The sequence below is a fragment of the Mytilus californianus genome, unplaced genomic scaffold, assembly GCF_021869535.1.
Source record: "Mytilus californianus isolate M0D057914Y unplaced genomic scaffold, xbMytCali1.0.p SCAF_10, whole genome shotgun sequence".
In the NCBI taxonomy this organism is placed as follows: domain Eukaryota; kingdom Metazoa; phylum Mollusca; class Bivalvia; order Mytilida; family Mytilidae; genus Mytilus; species Mytilus californianus.
In genome coordinates, this window is record NW_026262582.1 from 60231317 (window position 1) to 60252262 (window position 20946).

Consider the following 20946-nt stretch of genomic DNA (forward strand, 5'->3'; position numbering starts at 1 on the left):
CACAAAGCACCGTTAATGTATTTATGTAAATGGATCATCGCACTTTTAGTTACTGTAACTGTGCATTTTTAAAAGGAAATAAGATAAAACGTTAGAAATGATATGATTTGCATAACTGTGAAAATACCACAAATCTTAACCTGCACTGTATCTGCAATTTATAAAGCTAAGGATGAATGTAACATGCGGGTAACCTACTGTGAAATTTTGTGATATTATTAAACAAAGTGGGGATTCATTAAATCTAATAATATGGCAAATAATCTATTTTCTCAGGCATAACTTTATCAAAAAAGCAAACCCTGAAACTCTCTCAATTGATAAAGATATTATACCACGTCGGAAACAAGGTTATTAAGATTCATGTATTCCTCATAAACAATCGAATCAAACAGTAACTTGAATAAAACTAATTTTTAGCTTGGTTGTTGTTCATTCTTTTAGGCAGTTCCTTAACGAATGTAGAAAGCCATTTTTTTTATTAAGAGTGAAAAAAAATCTAACAAAAATTCAACATATATCATACATTTGTGCAACAAATTAAAACTAAAATATGCATGTAACAACACTATATAACACAGACACATGGCAAAAGAAAGAGTACAAAACCAAATTAAAAAATTCTGATACAGCATGCTCATATATCTATAACACATGAAAAGCAGATCACAGCTATTTATTTTTCCTTGTCATTTCTGAGGCTTTTTTTTTGTCTGATATTTTTATTTGTTGGCCCTTTTGAAATAATTGATTCGTTTCTGTGTTCATGGTTCTTTTTTATTTATTACTGCGTGAACTGTTTTAAGCATATTTCTAATCATTTTCTCTATTTATAATGATGCATTTCAATAGTTACAGGGACCAGGCTTTTGTATGGTTGAGCATAACTACAAGCAGCTTCAGTTTCACTTTTTTTTCTTTTGGGGTCACTGGATTCATTCTGTACTACTGGATATGCATAACAATCGGAATTTCGATCTGTTAATATGTCGTCATCGATGGTATGGTATATATGCATACTTTTCTTTTGTGTAGATATATTTTGATTGTCTTTGACTGAACCTCTTAGAATTCTGTTTTCTTCATTTGAAATTGTCATGTTTGGTTTTTTCCCTCTATTTCTGAACTGCACACAAGCAGAACAGCTCAAAACCAGCAATATAATTCCTGCAATTCCTCCGCAGTAGACAAACAACTTCAAATTTAGCACTATAAAACAAGAAATGCATATGTATAGATTTGCACTTTAGCGATTTAGTGTGTGTAATAAAAATGTCCCTCTTCATTGACATTCACTATGTAACCTTTACTGTTTAGTCCATTTTTGGTAAGATACTTGTGGCGTGGCTCGGTATTTTTACATCACGCCATTGTGTTATTGTGCTATGGTCATTTTTTGATTTCTTGTCTTTCATTTTTGTTTATGTACTTTGTCTATAGAGTGTCTATATGCCATTTTGTTTTTCTTTGTTGAAATAGTTTTGTTTTTATAGTGATTAAGATTATAACACAATGTTGACTGCTGTACCCCAATTTTTGACATTTTATCTATTATGTCTGTTTGTTTAGCTCACACATTGTTGTCAATATAATGGAATTCTATGCGACTGTCAAACAAGTGAGAGGTTTAGCTAGCTATAAAACCAGGTTTAATCCACCATTTCCTACACGAGGAAATGCCTGTACAAAGTCAGAAATATGACAAGTGTTTTCCAATCGTTTAATGTGTTTGAGCTTTTGAGTTTACTTTCCGTTTTGAATTTTCTTTGGAGCTCGGTATGTTTGCTGTTTTACTTTTTACTTAAGGCATGTTCAAAATATTTGTCATCTGCTTATTTTTCTGATAAAAATTATTAAAACATAAAATATCGGTGAATATCATGATAGTTGAATTAAAAAAAGACGCATAAATTGAGTACTCGATTATGTTAACGGGCCATAATCGAGTCCTCGCTCGGAAATACATCTTTTAATTTGAAACACCACATAGCCTTGAGTGTCGTTGTCTTATGTACGCTAAAACATAAACTTTATTTTCTATATAAAGATATCATACCAAATATCTCTAACACTACATGTACTTATCGGCTAACAATGATTTAATCAAGAATTCAAAAAATATCTATTGAATATATATGAAAACAAAGTCAAAACTGACCAAACAACAGTTACATTCGTTTTTGTAAAGAAAATGTATTCACAGAAATAAATGCACGTGGAGATAAGCTGTCACTGTTGCGTTTGGCTAATTACTGAGGTCATCACAGGTTGTGACGAATTTGCTCGTAAGAAATATTATCTTGTCCAATGAAAGTCGGTTTCGCAAATTTGTAACTAAAAGCCATGCAGACGCAAATAATCGCTCTGACGCTATTCCGATGTGGCCGAAAATTTTATTTTAGAACCATTTTTAAATTAAATGCATAGGCCTGGAAAAGCTGCTCTCTTATGCAGCCCATCACCTTAAAACAGTACGAGACTTTGACGGTAGCTGTTAGGGAAATTTTAAACGATAACCGGTTCTACTAAGCGAGTATTCGAGTATTCGTTGACATCCCTCAAATATACTAAACATACTTTTGTTCAATGAGGATAAGAATAAAATCTCATTAAGATATATAAAGTATTGCTCGACTATCAAAACTTGTTACCCGTCTGTTTTTCGGAAAAAATATCCTCCGTGGCTCTTGTGGAATGCGCGGTGTTGTCTACAAAGAAAATATGACATAAATTACGTCATATAATAATGTCGGAGTAAACAATTTTATTTTAGCGTAAATATCATATACAGCAGTCCAAATCAAACAGTTTTACAACAAATGAAATTCAGAGTTAAACAAGTTTTTTTCCGAGGTTTTTATGTACCTTTACTGGTCACTAATGATTATTTTGAAAACGTGCATCTGACAAACACAAATCTAAATCCTGGTATCTCTGATCAGTTTATTTGATTAAATCTAAAATCGGATTTTCTTAATTTTCTGCAGTCTTTTTGCATTTTATTGATGATTTATCATTCTGATTGTCTTATTTGCTCACGATTACCTTGAATAAACTCACAGAAACAAAAAAAAAACAACAAAAAACTAATTTATTCTCATATAATACTAGTTTATTCATCTATAGAAACAAATACATAAAGAGAAAGAAAACATGAAAGACAATACATAAACATCTAAATTCAGTTGATTCAATTTGACGGATGACCTAAGAAAAATACAGATGATGGATTTATTTTCACATCTAGTATAAATATTTGGTTACTAGCATTCCGACTTTAATCGATGGCTAAGCATACATTGAAACTGGGTACCATACTTCAACATGTTGAAGGTTCATTAGAGATTAAAAAACCTCTGCAAGAAATGCGAAAAAAAGGCTACTCAATCTTTAGTTTTCTATGTAATGTTTTATGGACTATTCGTTTTTGCCATAACATTGTCAGTTTGTTTAATCGACTAATGAGTTTTGAATACCCCCTCGTTGTGCTCCGCTTCTTTTTGATAATACAGTAAACTCTTGTTGGTTTTTTGGCTCTGGAAGGGTAAGCATTGCCTTTGCAAGATGTTGAATTGCTTAAGCAAATACAAATCCGACATTAACGAAAAGACACAGTATATTCACTAAGCAGGTATTAGACTCTGAATGTGTAAATTAAAAGAATACCGTACAAACACCCAAAATAAAGGCATTTCAGAACAATCTCTATCATATGTGTATTTAATGATATTGCGCAATAGGACAACATATATCAAACTGTATAATGACAAATTTGATTGAGTGTTTAGGGTACATTTAGAAACATTATGACATTTTGACTGAGTGTGGATTTTCATAGCGGATCGGGACCAAGCATGCAAATAAAGAATGGTTTTCCCTGTTGACGCATTTTTTAATCGCTTCTTTTTGGAGATCACGTGATACCCTGTATTTATGTTTGTTACCTTGATTTGTGAGATTTAAACATCGGTAAATTACGGTTGTTTAAATTGATATGGTGAGAATTAAACGAGATAATTCGACGTGTGTTTTATTTTCGCTTATGTACTTTGTCTATATAGTGTCTATATGCCATTTTGTTTTTCTTTGTTGAAATAGTCATTAGTGTTTTCATACAAGTGAGAGGTTTAGCTAGCTTTAACACCAGGTTCAATCCACCCTTTTTACATAAGAAAATGCCTGTACCAAGTCAGGAATATGACAGTTGTTATCCATTTGTTTGATGTGTTTGAACTTTTGATTTTGCCATTTCATTTGAGGACTTTCCTTTTTGAATTTTCCTCGGAGTTCAGTATTTTTGTGATTTTACTTTTTTTTTTATAGTGATTAAGATTATAACACAATGTTGACTGCTGCACCCCAATTTTTGACTTTTTGCCTATTATGTCTGTTTGTTTTGCTCACACATTGTTGTCGATATAATGGAATTATATGCGACTGTCATACAAGTGAGAGGTTCAGCTAGCTATAATACCAGGATTAACCCACTATTTTCTGCATTACGAAATGCCTGTACCAAGTCAGGAATATGACAGTTGTTTGCCATTCGTTTAATGTGTTTTAGCTTTTGATTTTGCCAGTTGATAAAGGACTTTTCGTTTTGAATTTTCTTTGAAGTTCGGTATTTTATTTTTTTACTTTTAATAATAAACCAATGCAGATTGGTCAAAACATGTTCAAGAGAGCTATAAGATACCAACATGATAATCAAAAAGATGAATTCAGAATTAGAAAATCAACTATTATAATTGAACTCTCGATTACAAAGGTTTGAACAATCTCATATGTTAAAACCAGGACAGTTTGACAATATAAATACAGAACCTACCGCTTACTTCATTTGGTATACACCCTACTACATTATCACACCTGTGCAATAGATAATAATAAATTAATGCTAGGCAATATTAATTGATAAGTTCAACATTATGTAATATAAAGGTCTTAAAGAATATAGCTATATTTTTGAGGAATGTAGAAAAAATATTGTAAGCAGCTGTACTGCTCATAATTAATTTAATGATACGCAGTTGTATATTTTAGCTGCCATTTCCATTTGATTTTTTGTACTGAATTCCTCTTGTAACACTATATGTGTCTGAGAGTTTACAATAAAGAATTTGAACTTGAACTTGAACACGTGTCATATGTATTTGACTTGTTATTTCTTGTAATTTCGTTACGTAACCTTCATTGAGATGGGAACGATTTTAACTATGTATAAAAAATCTTGCATATCACTGAATGCGTAGTTTCTTATGTCAAGATGACGTTATGGACATGCATGTACATGTATCACAATTGTCAACAACGGAATGATATAGTTTGTTTTTCCACAATATTTAAACAAATTTCTATAAACAATTTTCAAACATATTATTTTAGCACCAAAACATTTGTATCGGACATCTAATTGGCAAACATCATCGACCGGATCTTTTAATGAGGCCTTTCTTTTTTTTCCATTGAAGACCGTAAGGAACAATTCATGATGTTATCAAATTAAAAGATGAATACTAGTTTTTGACACACTAATGTATTTAAAATAACTGTTGAATGATTTTTTTCTATATAGTTAAAATAACTGTATATGTCAGTTGATAGATTTTTATTTTTTGATTTTCAAATTAAATGTGCTTATTCCTATCAACATTTGTTGTCGCCATGAATGCAATTTTGTCTTCCTGCACTATTCATGACGCTGTTATCTGAAATAAATACTCAAAAACAGAGATTCGATAATACAGTACAGTGCATTTTGAGTTTTGAAGTGACATATTTACTATTTTGAGCTTAATTTGATAAATTGTGTTTGGTGCGTAGTATGGTTTCACGTGGCAGAAATTGCAAAATAAAGAAATCAAAATCCGCTTAGTTTTCATATTTGTTTTTTTTTTTTTTTTTCTTTTTTTTAAATGTTCTTGTCGACATAGAAATTAGGTTTGATCATGTAAACAATTTGGTGATTATCCAAAATATGAAACATTGCAATATATTTTGCTATTGTTTTGTTTTTATATCATTAAATGAAATATAACGATCTTTCATGATTTATCTTATTCTATTCATTTATCTTTATTAACTTTTTGGTCTATGTTGAGCTTCACATGCTGTATATTGAATTGACTTCCATATGTATTTCCTGTATATTTCAGTTGCTGTCTCGTTTGCTCACAACTGTGTCTCTTTTTGTGAACGCAATCAACAATTTAGACATAAGAAAACACAAAAAAGCAGACATAATACAATTTCCGAAGCAACCAGTTTTTAGCATAATCCTATTCTTTCAATTGTCATTTAATAATGCAAGTAGTTAACGAAAATATCCTTACATAGGACTTTATTTAGATTAATGCTATGTTTAAAAGGTAAGCCTGGAATGGTTAACAAAAATTATCTATATTCTATTATTATACGTGAACTTTAACATGTTTAATGTTTCAAACCAGTTTGATGTTTATGAGAGTACTTTTAAATTAGCGAATCAAGTTTGGTGTGCCAAGTTTTAATCAAAATGGAACAGTGACTTACAAATTATATCGGGTGGTCAATATCTTTCATATTTCAAAATGAATTATGATATAAAACAATATCTTTATAACCTTTTAGAGTTATTTAGTATTATTTACAAAATTAGATATTGCAAATTCACGATGACCTTTAGAAACATGTAGATGGTTGAATATAATAAAACTCGAAATATGATGAAAGTAATGCAAAGAATATATTTGTAACAAAGAACATGCTTGTATATTAATAGTTAAAACTGTAGCATAAGAAAACTAGCATTTGCTTCCATATTGTAGAAATATCCACAACCATGCCAACATTGAAGGTTTTTTGTCACTTTGTAATACTGAACCTTATCAGAAATTCTCAATATTAATTGGAAAACTATATTCTGTATATTATTTTATATCTTCTAGCTATTTTATGCTTGAAAATCTAAATGAATAATGTCATATTGACATGAAGATAATTACATATTTATTGTGTATACTAGTACCTTATGACTAATTACATGTACCTCTTGTAACTCTTGTACTGCACGCTTATGAAAATTGTATAACAACTGTTGAAATAAAAATATTTAATTTAATAGTATTTTACCTCTCTACACTCTGACAGTTGCAACGAACCAGACATCTTTCACCGAATCTGTTGTTTCCACACGGGGTGCACGAGTTGCCGCTTATAGATGTAAAACCAATGTTGCATTCTGGAAAATAGGTAATAATATGAATATGATATGTTATCTATTTTTCAATCGTTCATTAAGATAAATTTATCACATCGATTGGTTTGTTTTTGAAGTTTACACCAAAGAGTGTAGATACTACCATCGAGGACCTGTTGGTTCAAATTCAGTATAATATATGCAAACACGATTATTTGACTTTATGTTAATTTTTTTATTTGTCCTATCGAGAAGCTGCGTTGGGCAATTTAACATCAGGGTTCTTTAAAGTGACATACTAAAATTCTTTCCTGGCCTTATTACGATACAAAAAAATAAATAGGCGTTGGCGTACAAAACTATATGCCTGGTATGTCTTTTTTTCGTTGGTATAAGATGGAATGCGAAAAAAAAACGTAAAATTAATGAGATTGCACTTCAGCTAGAAAATAAAGAAACTGCCACTTAAAAATTTATTTATGATAACATATTTGTAAATTCCAAAATTAATTGTCTGTTAGTTGCTCATGGGTATTTTAACAATGTATGCACTTGTAAATATGTTACTGAATAATACTAATTTTGTTGTTGTTGATTAATGGATAATTTTTAAACGAAAACTCAAGCCCTACTAACATGTAGTTCACATTGGAGTAGTCTGTCAAAAAGGTTTGAGTCAACAATATCATTTTAGAAAATTTTGGGAAACTAGGCATTTTCAATTATGATATAATATATACAGATTTACATGTTTTGGCTAATTTAGATTTTATTCGTACATTTATGCATTTTTTTAATTTTTTTAAGTCTGTAGTGTTATATATCTATGATGTATGTTTACATTAGTTTGGCTGCTTGATCCCAATAAGTATGAAGTTAAGCAAATGTGTTTGGTTTGCTTGCTCATACGCTTTTCTCAATATGGCGGATCTAAAAACAACTGCCATAAAAGTGGGCGGTTTAGCTAGCTATAAAACCAGGTTTAACCCTCCTGTCGTTGAAAAATGTTAATTCCAAATCAGGAATAAACAGTTGTTTTCCATTCGATGGTTGATATAGTCGATAGTTTGGTTTTGTTAGGTTTCATAGTCTTTAAATTAAATTAAACTTGAGTTTGGTATTTTTGTTAATACATATTTTTACCCTTACACAATAATAATTTAACATAATTTTGGTCCGTTTGCGCACAACCTTTAATTTGACCCTTAATTGGTGATTATTTAAGTGTGGTTAGAAATGTCTGTCTGACTTATGATAAATAATAAATTGAAAGTTTAAAAAGGGAACAACCATGATGTCACATTATAATCGACAGACGTATAAAGTCACCACCCTGGTTGATAAGATAACTGACGTTTTCCAAATTGTGCATGAAATGCTGATACTTTTTTTCCATTCCATAAAATTGAGAATGTGTCAAAGAGACAACAACCCGACCATAGAGCAGACAACAACCGATGGCCACCAATGGGTGCATTGATTAATTGTTTCCAATGGACCTGTTGTAGTTTTTTTGTGATAAGTTTAGCATGTTATCAATAAAATTAAAGTTTGAATACATTATTTGATAATAATTTTATCAATGTATACATCTGTAACAATGTCTACCTATAGCAGAAGCCTTCTTGACAGCAATTACATAAAAAAAGAAAAAAGTAATTCATGTGTTCATTGTATAGTGGCTTTCTTATCCTACTTTTTTAACTCTGAAAAAGTGGTTAGGAAAGGTTTCGTTACGCTTTCTTGTAATTTGTATTGTTAATTTTTATAATTGGGAATGTTAAGCAAGGTTTAATTGAATACTTAACTAAGCAGTGAAGTTTGTTTAACTATTGCTGCATTTTTTTTCGACAAAAGTTGAAAAAGGAAGGCAACATTGACGGGATTCAATATATAGTACTTACCTGTACATATACCATGTTTGTCTTCATAGCCCGCACAACAATACTCTATTTTGCTATAAACAAAGCATATTAAATAAATTAAAAAAGATCTTTAACAAAATCGTTTTTATAATTGTTACGAACATTTCTATAATCTACTCTTCCTCGGAGGACTCGTGAGGACATGACGAATTCAATGACTCTCGTAAGGCTTGGGAGTTTATTTCAACAAACCTTCGTCACGATCATTACATGTTCCTGAGCAATAATTTGTTATGAATATACAAGGGCTACCTGTTACCATCATATTTGCTGTTTAACATAGCTATATTCTAACAATGAGAAGAAGTGGTATGACTTCCAAGGGGACAACTACCGCTAAAAACCAACTGACGATTATGTTAGGAACTATATGTCACTATATGGCAGTTAACAACCGAAAAAGCCAATACTATATACAATTAAGTTATAAAAAGGCACTTACATGACATACTGTTAAGTAAACACAAAATAAACCAGCTACCTCAATATTCATAAAATAGATAAACGAAAAACAAATATATAAGACATCAACCAACGATAACCACTGACTTTTCGGATCTTGTTTTTAGACAGGCACATACACAATTTCGTGGGTTTGAAGATGTGTGCAAGCCCTCGATCCTCTCATTGGTCGCGGTGTTACAGCACAACATAAGAACGAACTATAAACGTTTGTTGAGAAATGCTTGATTCATCAGATCGATCCAAATCACAAAAACCGCTATCATTATGTGTGGTTGATAATTATGTAGAACTTTGATTATGTAACTTTGCCATACACAAGTTTAAACAAGTTGAGTGCAATTCAAATACTTACTTAATTAAAATAGCTTATAAGACAATCCGCTACACACTTTATTGCGTGATTATGTTAAATTGATCGTTGATGAGTACAATCACAAATTATGTTTTATTTTATATGAAGACGTTTGAAACGTATAGTTTATTCTTGCAAACTGTACGCACTATGAGTTTATTGTTTTCGAATAGTTACAATCGTCAGTAACAGAAACAAGTAAAGCGATAAAATGATGAACCAAATAAAATTTATTTAAAGATATTACAATCGTTTTAGTCTATCTTTATAACCAATAACTTTAACAGTGTCCATTTTATCATAATTTTTGCAAAAAACTCGTACAATAGAAACAGAAGCTTATAGTTAAATACCCCCTCCCCCGCCCTCTCCCCTCCAAAAAAAAATAATAATATAAAAACATAATAACATATTTAACAAAAGTTATTATTTGCGATATGTTTGAATACTGCAAATTGTTTATTTGATTAATAAATTTAGAAACAAATATCATAGTTTGAAAAAAGAACAATTTGCATTGAAATGCTATACGTCAATCACAAATTTGATTCATTCTTTTAAAGGATGTGGAACGAATTTCCTGGAAATATTTAATAGATTAAAATTGTAATAATTCAAAAGAGGTCATTTCCGCTGATTCAATTTCTGTTATAGTCAGGTTTTCATAAAATTCATATCGAAGCCCAAATGTTACATAACGACAAAGTACAAATGAGACACGATAGCAAATTGGGACTTCATTTGTAAATCATCTATAAAAAGAATTACAATTATAATTATCAGTAAGCTGAGAAAGCTTTTTCAAGTTTTATATGTAAGTGTACACAAGGCTATTAGACGAATTATATCATATAGGTTATGAATCCTTTTCATTTTGGATAAAAGGGGGTGTTCGATGTACTTTATTGTTATAATGAGGAGTAGGAAATTCCATTACTTTAATTGGGCCAAAAATAAGATCAACTTTAAACGTTATCATTTGTGATTTTAACTTCTCCCAGCAATGCAAAAATAGACCCTTTTTGGAAAATAAAAACACATTTCACACTTGAAAAGTTACAATGGCACAAATTATGACCAAATTTTAAAGTAAGTAACATTTCATGAATTTTCTCTGTTATAAAAATTTATATTGTGGATTGGGAAATTATGTGCGCACTCATTGAACAACTTATATGTGCCGAAATTATGTAGATAGCTATAACAACGGTTCTCTAAACGTTTGTTGTCGTTTCTTGGCTGAGCATGATGTTTCCACGTGTTGAAATATAGACTTGAGATCTCTTACTAGCACACCTCTTTTGTAATTCATTATACATCTTATTATCATACCATTGGTTACATTATGTACACGCTGAAAATATTCTCAAAAACTTTATGTTGTCTTGCCATAACAGAATCAAAATGTTCCTTCACCTTTTTGATAATAAAAAAAAAGATATCAAGAACAATAAGAATTATTAGTCGATAACAATCGGACAGAAGAATGACTAAAATTAAAATTGACGAAATATGTTCGTGTTGCTTAGTCTTTAGTTTTCTATGTTGTGTCATCTGAACTATTATTTGTCTGTTTGTCTTTTTAATTTTGGCCATGACGTTGTCAGTTTATTTTCGATCTATGAGTTTGACTGTCCCTCTGGTGTCTTTCGTCCCTCTTTTATACTGTGTATAACACTGAAGATTAACGTCAATGAGGGCAATTAAATCTTGATAGCCTAGTGGCATCCATCGTAGTGCTCATGATGACTATGTCTTCTCTGGTGAATAATCAATTTACCAAAATAAAATGGCGTTCGTAAACCTTTCGAATAGACGACTTCAACTGTACCTGGTGAAACCCTGGGTTCACAGCTTCCTTTAAAACAATTGACCTATTTTATCAAATCACGAAAAGAAACGCAAGCTCTAGAATATCATATCGACTGGTATATAAATGTTCCATATGTAGGCAGTGCTTTAATGCTATTATATAGACATTAAAGGTTAAGGAAGGAAAACTGAAATACTGTTGTTGTTGTAAAGTTTATAACCGCCCTTACTATTCATTAAAGATGTAAGATACAAAATGAACAGACATAATTGTGATTGCGTTATTTTTTTTTTAATTAACTGGATAGAGCGTTCAACATAGTGTCAACACTTTGAAATAATCAGTGAAAAAGAGACATTAGTTCATTCGACAACCAATACTTTTCAAACATAATTAAAAATCAAGAAATTGAATGCTGTAATACAGATATTCCAGTACGGTCTACAAGCTCGTGAGACATACTAAGAATGCAAAAAAGATTAAGACAGACTATGACAGAATCAATACATGGCATATTATAACTTAAATATGGTTTACTTGTAATATTCGATATGAAACACAATATTTATAAAAAATTAGTAATCACAGAATCCAAATTTTTCTTTTTTGCAAAGTAAAAAAAACGTACCTTCTCCAGTCTTCGCATACATTCAGACCTTCCAAACATATGCCTTCGTGGATAGTATAGATTATTAGCAATACAAAGGTAAGAGACATTTTTTTGTTTCGGTACTGGCAACATTCATTATCACTCTTTCAAGTGATTGGAGATCAGGAAGAAATTTTAAAATAAATTTAAAAAACTGTCGGTAAATTTAGTCATGAAAACACGTGGGACGCCTACAGATTGAACGAATGAAACCAATTTCCTACTTCGTGATGGACTATTTCATCAATTAAAAAAAAAAATCGCGAACAAAAGTTAATGCTACAACCAGAACTAATAATTTCTCATCAGTTGCAATTTATCAACAGAAACAAGCTCAATGCATGTAATAGTATGATTTACAGGATACGTAGCTTAGATACAATAATTTGCTGCAAATGTGTTGCAAATTAGAAATTTTGTGGAAATATGTATAGTATAATTGCCAATTCAAATTCGTAATTATTATATTTTTGTGTTTAGTTCATTCCATTTCATTAACTCTTGTTATTCTGTTATTCTGTAATTGTGAACATTGTCATTTCATTCTATGCGGAAATAAAGCTAACATTGATTGATTCATTAACTGATTGAAAGAATGAATCGGAGTTCTTATTGAGCCTTTTTCTATTGTTTGATGTATGATTACAGTTTTAGCTGCTGGATCCAATTAGTGTCACATTAACATTTTATATAAACATAAGGAAATGTTATATGATTGCCAATGAGACAACTATCCACCAAACTTCAAATGAAGTGGATGTAAACAATTATAGGCAACCGTACGGCCTCCAACAATGAAAAAAATCCGTATCTTGTAGCCGGCTATAAAAGGCCCTAACATGAAAAATATCAAACAATTCAATTGGGAAAACTAACGGTCTATGTCTGTTTGGGGTGCTTACTTTATTTTGTCACTATAATCATGATAATTGAAATATAAATAACTGTCATACTAGTGAGGAGTTAAGCTTGCTATAAAACTATTTTTAACCCACCATTTTCTTCGGCAAATGATTTTACCAAGTCAGAAATATGACAGTTGTTGTCTATTCGTTTCGTTGGTTAATACAGTCAAACGTTTGATTTTGTCATTTTTAATGGACCACACCTTTGAATTTACTTTGGAGTTCTGTATTTCTGTTAATACTTTTTGGTGAACTAATTTATTAATATCCGTGAACATATTCATGATAAACATCTTAAAAAATCACGGCGTTACTATGAACACGCATTTTCACATTATATACTAAGTCTTTGATCTTTTTTAAAATTTACGACATTATTTTATTTTCACAGACCATTTAATTTTCATTAATAACCCTCCATATTTTTTGATAAATAACTCATGCAAATGATCTGAAATATAGTATGCATTTGTTATGCAAATACCTAATACTGTCAATAAACAGAGAAAACATAACACCATTGATATGTGACTTTGTGTCCGAAAAGTTTTTGTTATACTAGAAAAGTGATTAAATCGTTGATTTTTTTTATGAAGATGGTGCATTTTCTCCCTTATATATTGTATAAATGAAAATGGTCTTCCTCTTCTGTTTGACAAACTATACAAATATTTGACTGTCTTTTGAAATTCTCAATTTCATTTTTATTAAGTTTCTATTATTTATTTCTGAAAGATTAATACACGAATCAAGAAGGATTATGTATCCTGGTGTTGTTGTTTCCTCTATTCATAGTACATGTAGTAATGTGTATTGCTGGTTTTAGGAACCAGACTAACGTACGGATTGAGATGCCTGCAGCGATCTTCATTTCCATTGCCTTCAATGACAGTGCCATACGATCCATTTATGACTTGTAGATATGAGCTACTAGCTACATGTTGGTCTTCGATCAATCCAGTGATCATATTTGCATTCATCTTGTTTCGTTCTTTACAAAAGCAGGTAAAGCCCAAACATCCTCCAATCATTACTATTGCACCTAATATTGCAGCCCCGAACAAAAACATGTGCAATTCAAACACTGAAAAAGTTTATAAATACTAGTATTATATATCTATATATGTATATGTGTGTGTGTGTATTATGATTAAATTGTGTGTTAATGTAAGTAACAAATAGAGATATGCATCAAAATCGTCAAAGATTTGTATCTTATCAGAACTAAACCAACATCTAGTCTGTATTATTTGCTAGTGTTGCCAAACTTTACATGCAGTTGTTTTCCACTTGTTTTGTTGGTTGATAACTTCTATCTTTTTGTCAGTTTTTGTGGACTTTCCCCTTTTTGAATTTGTCTCTTTTTATATCAAAATACATTCATCAAAAACCTAAAAATGAAGTTTCGTATTTAAAACTGATGGACTTGAATATAAAAAAAAACCAAAAACAACTCGCTTTTTTGCATTTAATCAAATCGATATGGACAAACATTTGTCCTAATTTTTTTAAAACCCCCATAGACACTGGGTCAGGAGAGCATGCTACATATTTTTCTTTATTTTTTATGCATAACCAACGAATTCTCAACCAAGTTAACTTTTATCAGAAAAAGAATATATTCCCTTTGTTTCGAAGGGTATATAAAATATGCGTGCTATTCCTCTGTTTAATCACTAGGCATAGTCGTCTCTTTATGACCCGTCACACGAGCAAATTCAGGAGAAAGCAAGAAATATTTCAAATGTTTGACAGAGGAAAAATGAGATTTACCTAACTGCACTTCAAAAATATTTGCTATAAATCGGTTTCAAAATTGAGAAACTAAATTAAATATTCATACAGAGCACATGAGATCACCTCCTGTTTTGGTGGGGTGAGTGTTGCAGAGTCTTTCGTTTACTATACTGTGATGTGTGTACTGTTGTTTGTCTTTTTTTTTGTCTTTTTTTTTCCTTTTTTGGCACGACATTTCCAGTTCGTTTTCGACTGATGAGGTGGATTATTCTTTTGTCATTTTCTCTCTCTTCTTTTTAATTATGGTTGTCTGATAACAGTGATGTATATTTATCGTAAATTCTTATAAAAAACAAAATGTTTGGAAAAAATATTCAAACGGAAGCCAAGCTTCTGAAATAGCTCTATGAAAGGAAAATATTTAAGTTATCTATTTCCTTCAAGACTGTGTTAAGGTCCGTGTCCTTGTTTTGGAGATATACAATGTAAGCCATTTGTCGGGAGATGATTCTCTCTAGATTATTAATACATTTAACATTGGCAACTTTTTTTCTTTTAAAAACAATGAAAAAACTATTATAAAAAGTAAAGAAAGTCAGTGGACAAAATATTTAATGGCAGTAGATGAATATAATTAGCATGATTAGAGGATGTTGTATATCTATCAAAAAGTAAAAAAACAAGAACAGTTAACATCTTTATTTTTCTTGATTAACTAAAGGAATAATAGAGTCTGAACTATTTGGTTGATATACATGTAATATGATATATCACCTTGAGCAGCAAAAAGTTATCGACCGTTTTTGATTTTGTTATCCATGTAAACAAAATACTATCTTTTATCGTAGGAAGCCTTGATGGATTTGACAGTAAGTAAACTTTATGTAACCCAGAGTTTTTGGCCGAAAGTGATATTTGAATCATAGGAAAAGCCAAGAAATTACAGATGAAATCTAATTAGAGTCTTCGGTTCGGGTTTTGAATGGGGACAATTTTAATTTATCCGAGCTTTTTTACTTGTATCAAAGATCATTCAAACAGTTCGTGTGCAGCAAGGGTTGTGCCTGTTTCTCTGAATCGATGTTTTACTGTCGCAGCAGCGGGAGGTTGGTTAATTGAGGCGCTAAAGCGTGATTCAGTCTATTCATGTCATACTCTCGGTAACGTGTCACTCTTAAGGGCTTTTGCGGTAAGGTCATCATGATGTTTTGTTTAATTAAAAATTACAGTAGTTTATTTATTTAATGGTTTTTTCTGAAGCATTGTTAAAGCTTAACTATCAATAAGAACAGAACACTGAAAAATTATTCAAACCGGCTAATTGATTTATTAAACAACTTGTTCTTACGTTTGAATAAATTGTGGACTGTATCCATCTCTCTTGCTTTATAATTAAAATTAACACTAATATGGCCTAATATTTATCAGATTGAATCTAAATAATTTAAATAAAAATAGGATACATGTATCTTGCAAGATATACTTAAAATTGGGCGACTACTAAAACAGTCAGCAAAATTGTTACCCATCATTGATTCGGAATAGTTTTCCACCACAGATCTAGTTGTATAATTGACATCTTCTACAAAGATAATTTAACATTTATTATGTGAAATATAATTTACATAATTAAGATTAACATGTGAAATATGAATAAATAAAAAAAAATAAGTAACTTAAAAAGAGATAGCAGTTAATGTACAGACTACAAAGTGCCGAAAAAGCCATTGTGCAGCCTGTTTTAGTAACTAGTAAAAAGAAAACTCATCAAAATACCAGCTTTTAATTCTGTACGCCAGAGGCACGTCTCATCTGCAATAGACTCACCAGTACCACTCGATTCAAACAAGTTGAAAAGCCAAATAAGGTACGAAGTTGAAGAGCACAATTATAGCATGCTGGGAACGTGTTTCATATACAGTTGTCTATCTGATAAAGTAAAAATGAATACAAACAATTTTAAAGATATTTCTATACAAATTTATGATGACCAAGATCGTCGAATCAATTTTTCTATTCCTAAAAAGGCTGAAGATACAAAGGGGATATTAAAAATTCACAAGTCGAGATAAGTTGACAACGGCATTGGATAACAAAAAAGAAAAACAACGAAGAGAAAAACAAGTTCACAAAACAATACATTTAAAATTTAGAACTAAGCAAAATAAAATCGTAAGAATTGGTGATTTTCCACTGTAAATGCTGCTATAGTTTGAAAATACCTACCACCAACTTCAAACTTTGGAACACACCCTTTCACATGATCACACCTGGCGTAAATAAAAAAAAACAAAAAAACAAAAAAACACTGAAATTTCAATATACAGGAGGAATAATACTAGTATAATAGCATGTTCACGTTCATTATATTTGAAACTTAAGTATCTGATAAACATTGCAATGGCTATCTTACTTGATAGATAAAGGAACTTAACACTACTGCTGCCATATGTGGCACAAGAAGTGCACACCTTTTCGTAGCACATGAGTAAAGCTTTGTTTTTGGTGGGCCTCTTTTTGCTCAATCGTTAATTTTCTATGTAGTGTTTTGCGAACCTGTTAGTTTTGTTGTTGTTGTTGGTTTTTGTTTTGCGATAACGTTGTCATTATCATGTTGTTTTAAAATCATTGTGGTTTTTATGTTGCAGGTTTCAATTGATTCGTTTGTTGAGAGTTTGCAATACGACTAGTTTTTCTTCTTCTTTGTAAAGAACAATTTCAAAATATGCATAGAGCTATTAGTTGTTCCATTAAGCTAACATCAATTAAGTCACCGTCTTTAATTACATTAGTATGACGATATTATGTGGTCCCTTTAGTAGCTTATTTAATGTGCGATATAGCCTGGAGGAAAAATGAACATCTAAGTCGTCGTGTAATAAGGTCTCAAATGGCCGTTTATCATAAAGATTTCAACACAAAACGCGTCTTCGTGAAATATCAACCTATTAGTAATGACATATGTCCATATACTTACGGCAGTATGATGAGACTTTAAAGTGAAAGTATGTTGATAACATTAAAAGTGTGTACTTCCCTTTTTTTAAGGGTAAACAAATGCCTAGAAAAATTCTCGAGTTTCGACTTATTCAATCTAAATGTTTAAACAGCCACTATATAATCTTAAAAAGACAAACAGCAAAACCGCAAACCGTATTTAATTGTACGGTACAATTTGAGTTTCGTATTATACAAAAAAGTAAACAGAAACTATAAATGATATTGGTTTTAATACAAAAATGCATTTTATTTCATTTTTATTTTACCTTTTTTCAATGTGGTTACAGTTGCACCGGGTCAAACATCTTGCTCCAAATCTGTTGTTTGGACAATGGGTGCACGGTTTTCCTCCTATTGACATAAAACCTAATTTGCACTCTGAAAAGCACATGAACAAACTTTGGAAATGAAATTCTATTTTGTGCCCCGGCTTTATAGAAATGTTAAACATAACGCAAGGTATATTGTAAAAGTTCTAGCATACAATGGTTAGAGAGAGTGAACGTTGTAAGTTTTAAGTGAGTGTGCTTTAGTTGAGAGGACCACTGCATATTCAAGCAGTATTATTAAGTTCTGTCGACTGCCTTATCAATAAAATTAACAAATTCGTTCGTTAAAGTAAAAATCAAATATGTTTGATTCCTAACTGATCAATATAATTGTTTAAAACACCAAAATGAAAAACCGAGTTCTACCAGGAAAAACGCCACCGCCTAACACTTGGTACGGCAAACGTCAATATAATGCGAAAAGTCGGTCATTGAATATGTACATATTGATAGATACTTCAATAAGAAGCATAGAAGCTAGTTTTAAAAAACAGATGCCTAAAATAATTATGTTACAGATCATACTTTGATACTACAAAAGGCAGTACTGCCGCATGTGATTGAACCTATGCCTAATGGTTGTATGTTCATCATTCCCTATGATCTTAATCAATAACCGTCCATTGTTGATTACATTATTTCTCGTTCTATAAAAAAAAGAATCTTATTTAAAAAAAAATTATAAGTACCAAATTAATAATTTTTAGAAGATGTTCTGAATTACGTTCAGTGTTGTTTTTCAGTTATTGTTGAATGATTAAATACAAGTATTTACCATAGCATAATATTTTATAAGTTGTTGAAACCAAGAGAATCCTAAATGAATATGACACGAATTCCTAGTACTACACATTGTAACGTTGTATAATTTTAGTATCCAATCGATTTTTGTGAATAACTACAAAACTAGAACCAACGCTATCGAAAGAATGTTTGCTTTTGAAGCATTTTAGACAGAAATGAGGGCACAATTGTTTTCCTGCTCTACTTGTTGCAGTCCATAATCCTACTGGTTTATATAGTTTCATTTTGTTTTCTCTTAATTTCAATTTCTTTGATTTGATTTGCACATTTCCTATTTGTATTTTGTTCAAATAAGCGAGATATATCATAATATAGACAAGGGGCTCATCTTAAATCTTACCGTTATATCCATTTGCTTTTAGTTTTCTGCAAATGGGTAATATATTGGTAATTTTTCATTAAAGCTTTAAATATATGTTCATACCTGTACATGTATCATTTATGTCTTCATAGCCCGAACAACAATACTCTATATTCCTATAATAATAAAAAAATATATATAAATAAACATTATTATATTTTTAAAAAGAAAAGTATTTTCTATGCCATAGTTTTCTGTAAATAACGTTAACACTACTTTTGCACTTAGAAGATACATCAGACCAACTTTAATCTGATTGTTGGTTCATTGTGTAACTATTCACTTATCTTTCTATGTTCTAGAATAATTACCCTTGCAATACCTTATTAGCCACAAATATAAAGCCTTACATACAACACAATTAAAACATCAAACAGTTTAAGAATTACGAAACAGTCATCTCAAGACATGCGTATTAGTTTGTTTAGAATAAGGCTGATTTAGAGTTTGATACATGAAAAGGGTATTTTTATTGTTTAAGACACTATGCCGTAATTACTTTGATGGGAAAGCTGTCTGACTGATTAAAACAAATTTACTACAGAACAAAAATTATATTGTAAAACCACTTATAATACTTATCGTATCATTACGACCACATGACTAAGTTGTATCCGGATTTTGATTGCTATGTTGAATGAAATGAGTTAGTGAAACATATTATAGTATCTTTAAACTATTATATTGTTAAAACCATACCTTTGTGTGTTTTCACATACTTTAAGACCTGTTAAACTTGTGCCTGTATCACTAAAACAAAGTAATAGAATTATGTAAATAAAGAACATTGTGTCAAAGTCGATAATGATATCAACTAAAAACTCTATCAAAATATCAGAAAGCCGGAAGAATTGTTTTTTCAATTCCTGAAATATATATATAAATATAGCCAATGAAAAAAATACAGATCGGATGTTCAATAGAACAAACTTCCTTAATAATCATCAAGTTCATTGAGGTTAATTTGAAAAAAAAATATACATTTGGACAACAATAAGGAGGCAATTTTATTATAATTTTACTGAACATTTTTATGTCATTTAAAGTAATTTTTGTTATGTTTGAAAACGTACATATGTAATGTCTATTTGATTTATAATTTTATTAAAAATCTATAAAAATTAAATTAGGTACACATTTGTGTTTTTGATATGTTCTATCCCAGGTAAACCGTATTGGGTTTTGACATGTTGTTGTGTATTCCGGAATTGACATACATGGTTAAATACTGAGGTGTTTTGAGGTGATAATATATATAAGAAGGGAAAGGTGTTTGACAAGTAAAGTAATAGAATCGTATTTGGTTAAAAATTGTAAATCATGAATGGCAAAGTGAAAAATTTATGTCAAATACGTGTTGGTATACAGAGGCGTTAATCCGGATATTTGTTATTATATAAAAGTTTAACAATATAAATTATGACTTTAG

General features: G+C 30.6%; 1 protein-coding gene and 1 long non-coding RNA gene across 2 annotated transcripts; both read right to left on the reverse strand.

Moving 5' to 3' along the window:
* Positions 1-464: 464 nt before the first annotated feature.
* LOC127718311 (uncharacterized) lies at positions 465-13059 on the reverse strand. The gene is made up of 6 exons (XR_007989727.1): positions 12361-13059; positions 9082-9134; positions 7111-7219; positions 4829-4869; positions 2652-2708; positions 465-1209 (listed from the first exon to the last, which is right to left on the reverse strand). It is a non-coding gene; the product is annotated as an uncharacterized LOC127718311 (long non-coding RNA).
* Positions 13060-13227: 168 nt separating this feature from the next.
* On the reverse strand, positions 13228-20350 carry LOC127718313 (uncharacterized). Its single transcript, XM_052224309.1, has 6 exons — positions 20217-20350; positions 19581-19633; positions 18290-18401; positions 17250-17293; positions 16549-16605; positions 13228-14370 (listed from the first exon to the last, which is right to left on the reverse strand). The coding sequence occupies exons 1-6, from the start codon at positions 20303-20305 to the stop codon at positions 14072-14074; spliced, it is 654 nt and encodes a 217-aa protein (XP_052080269.1). The 5' UTR covers positions 20306-20350; the 3' UTR covers positions 13228-14071.
* Positions 20351-20946: the final 596 nt, after the last annotated feature.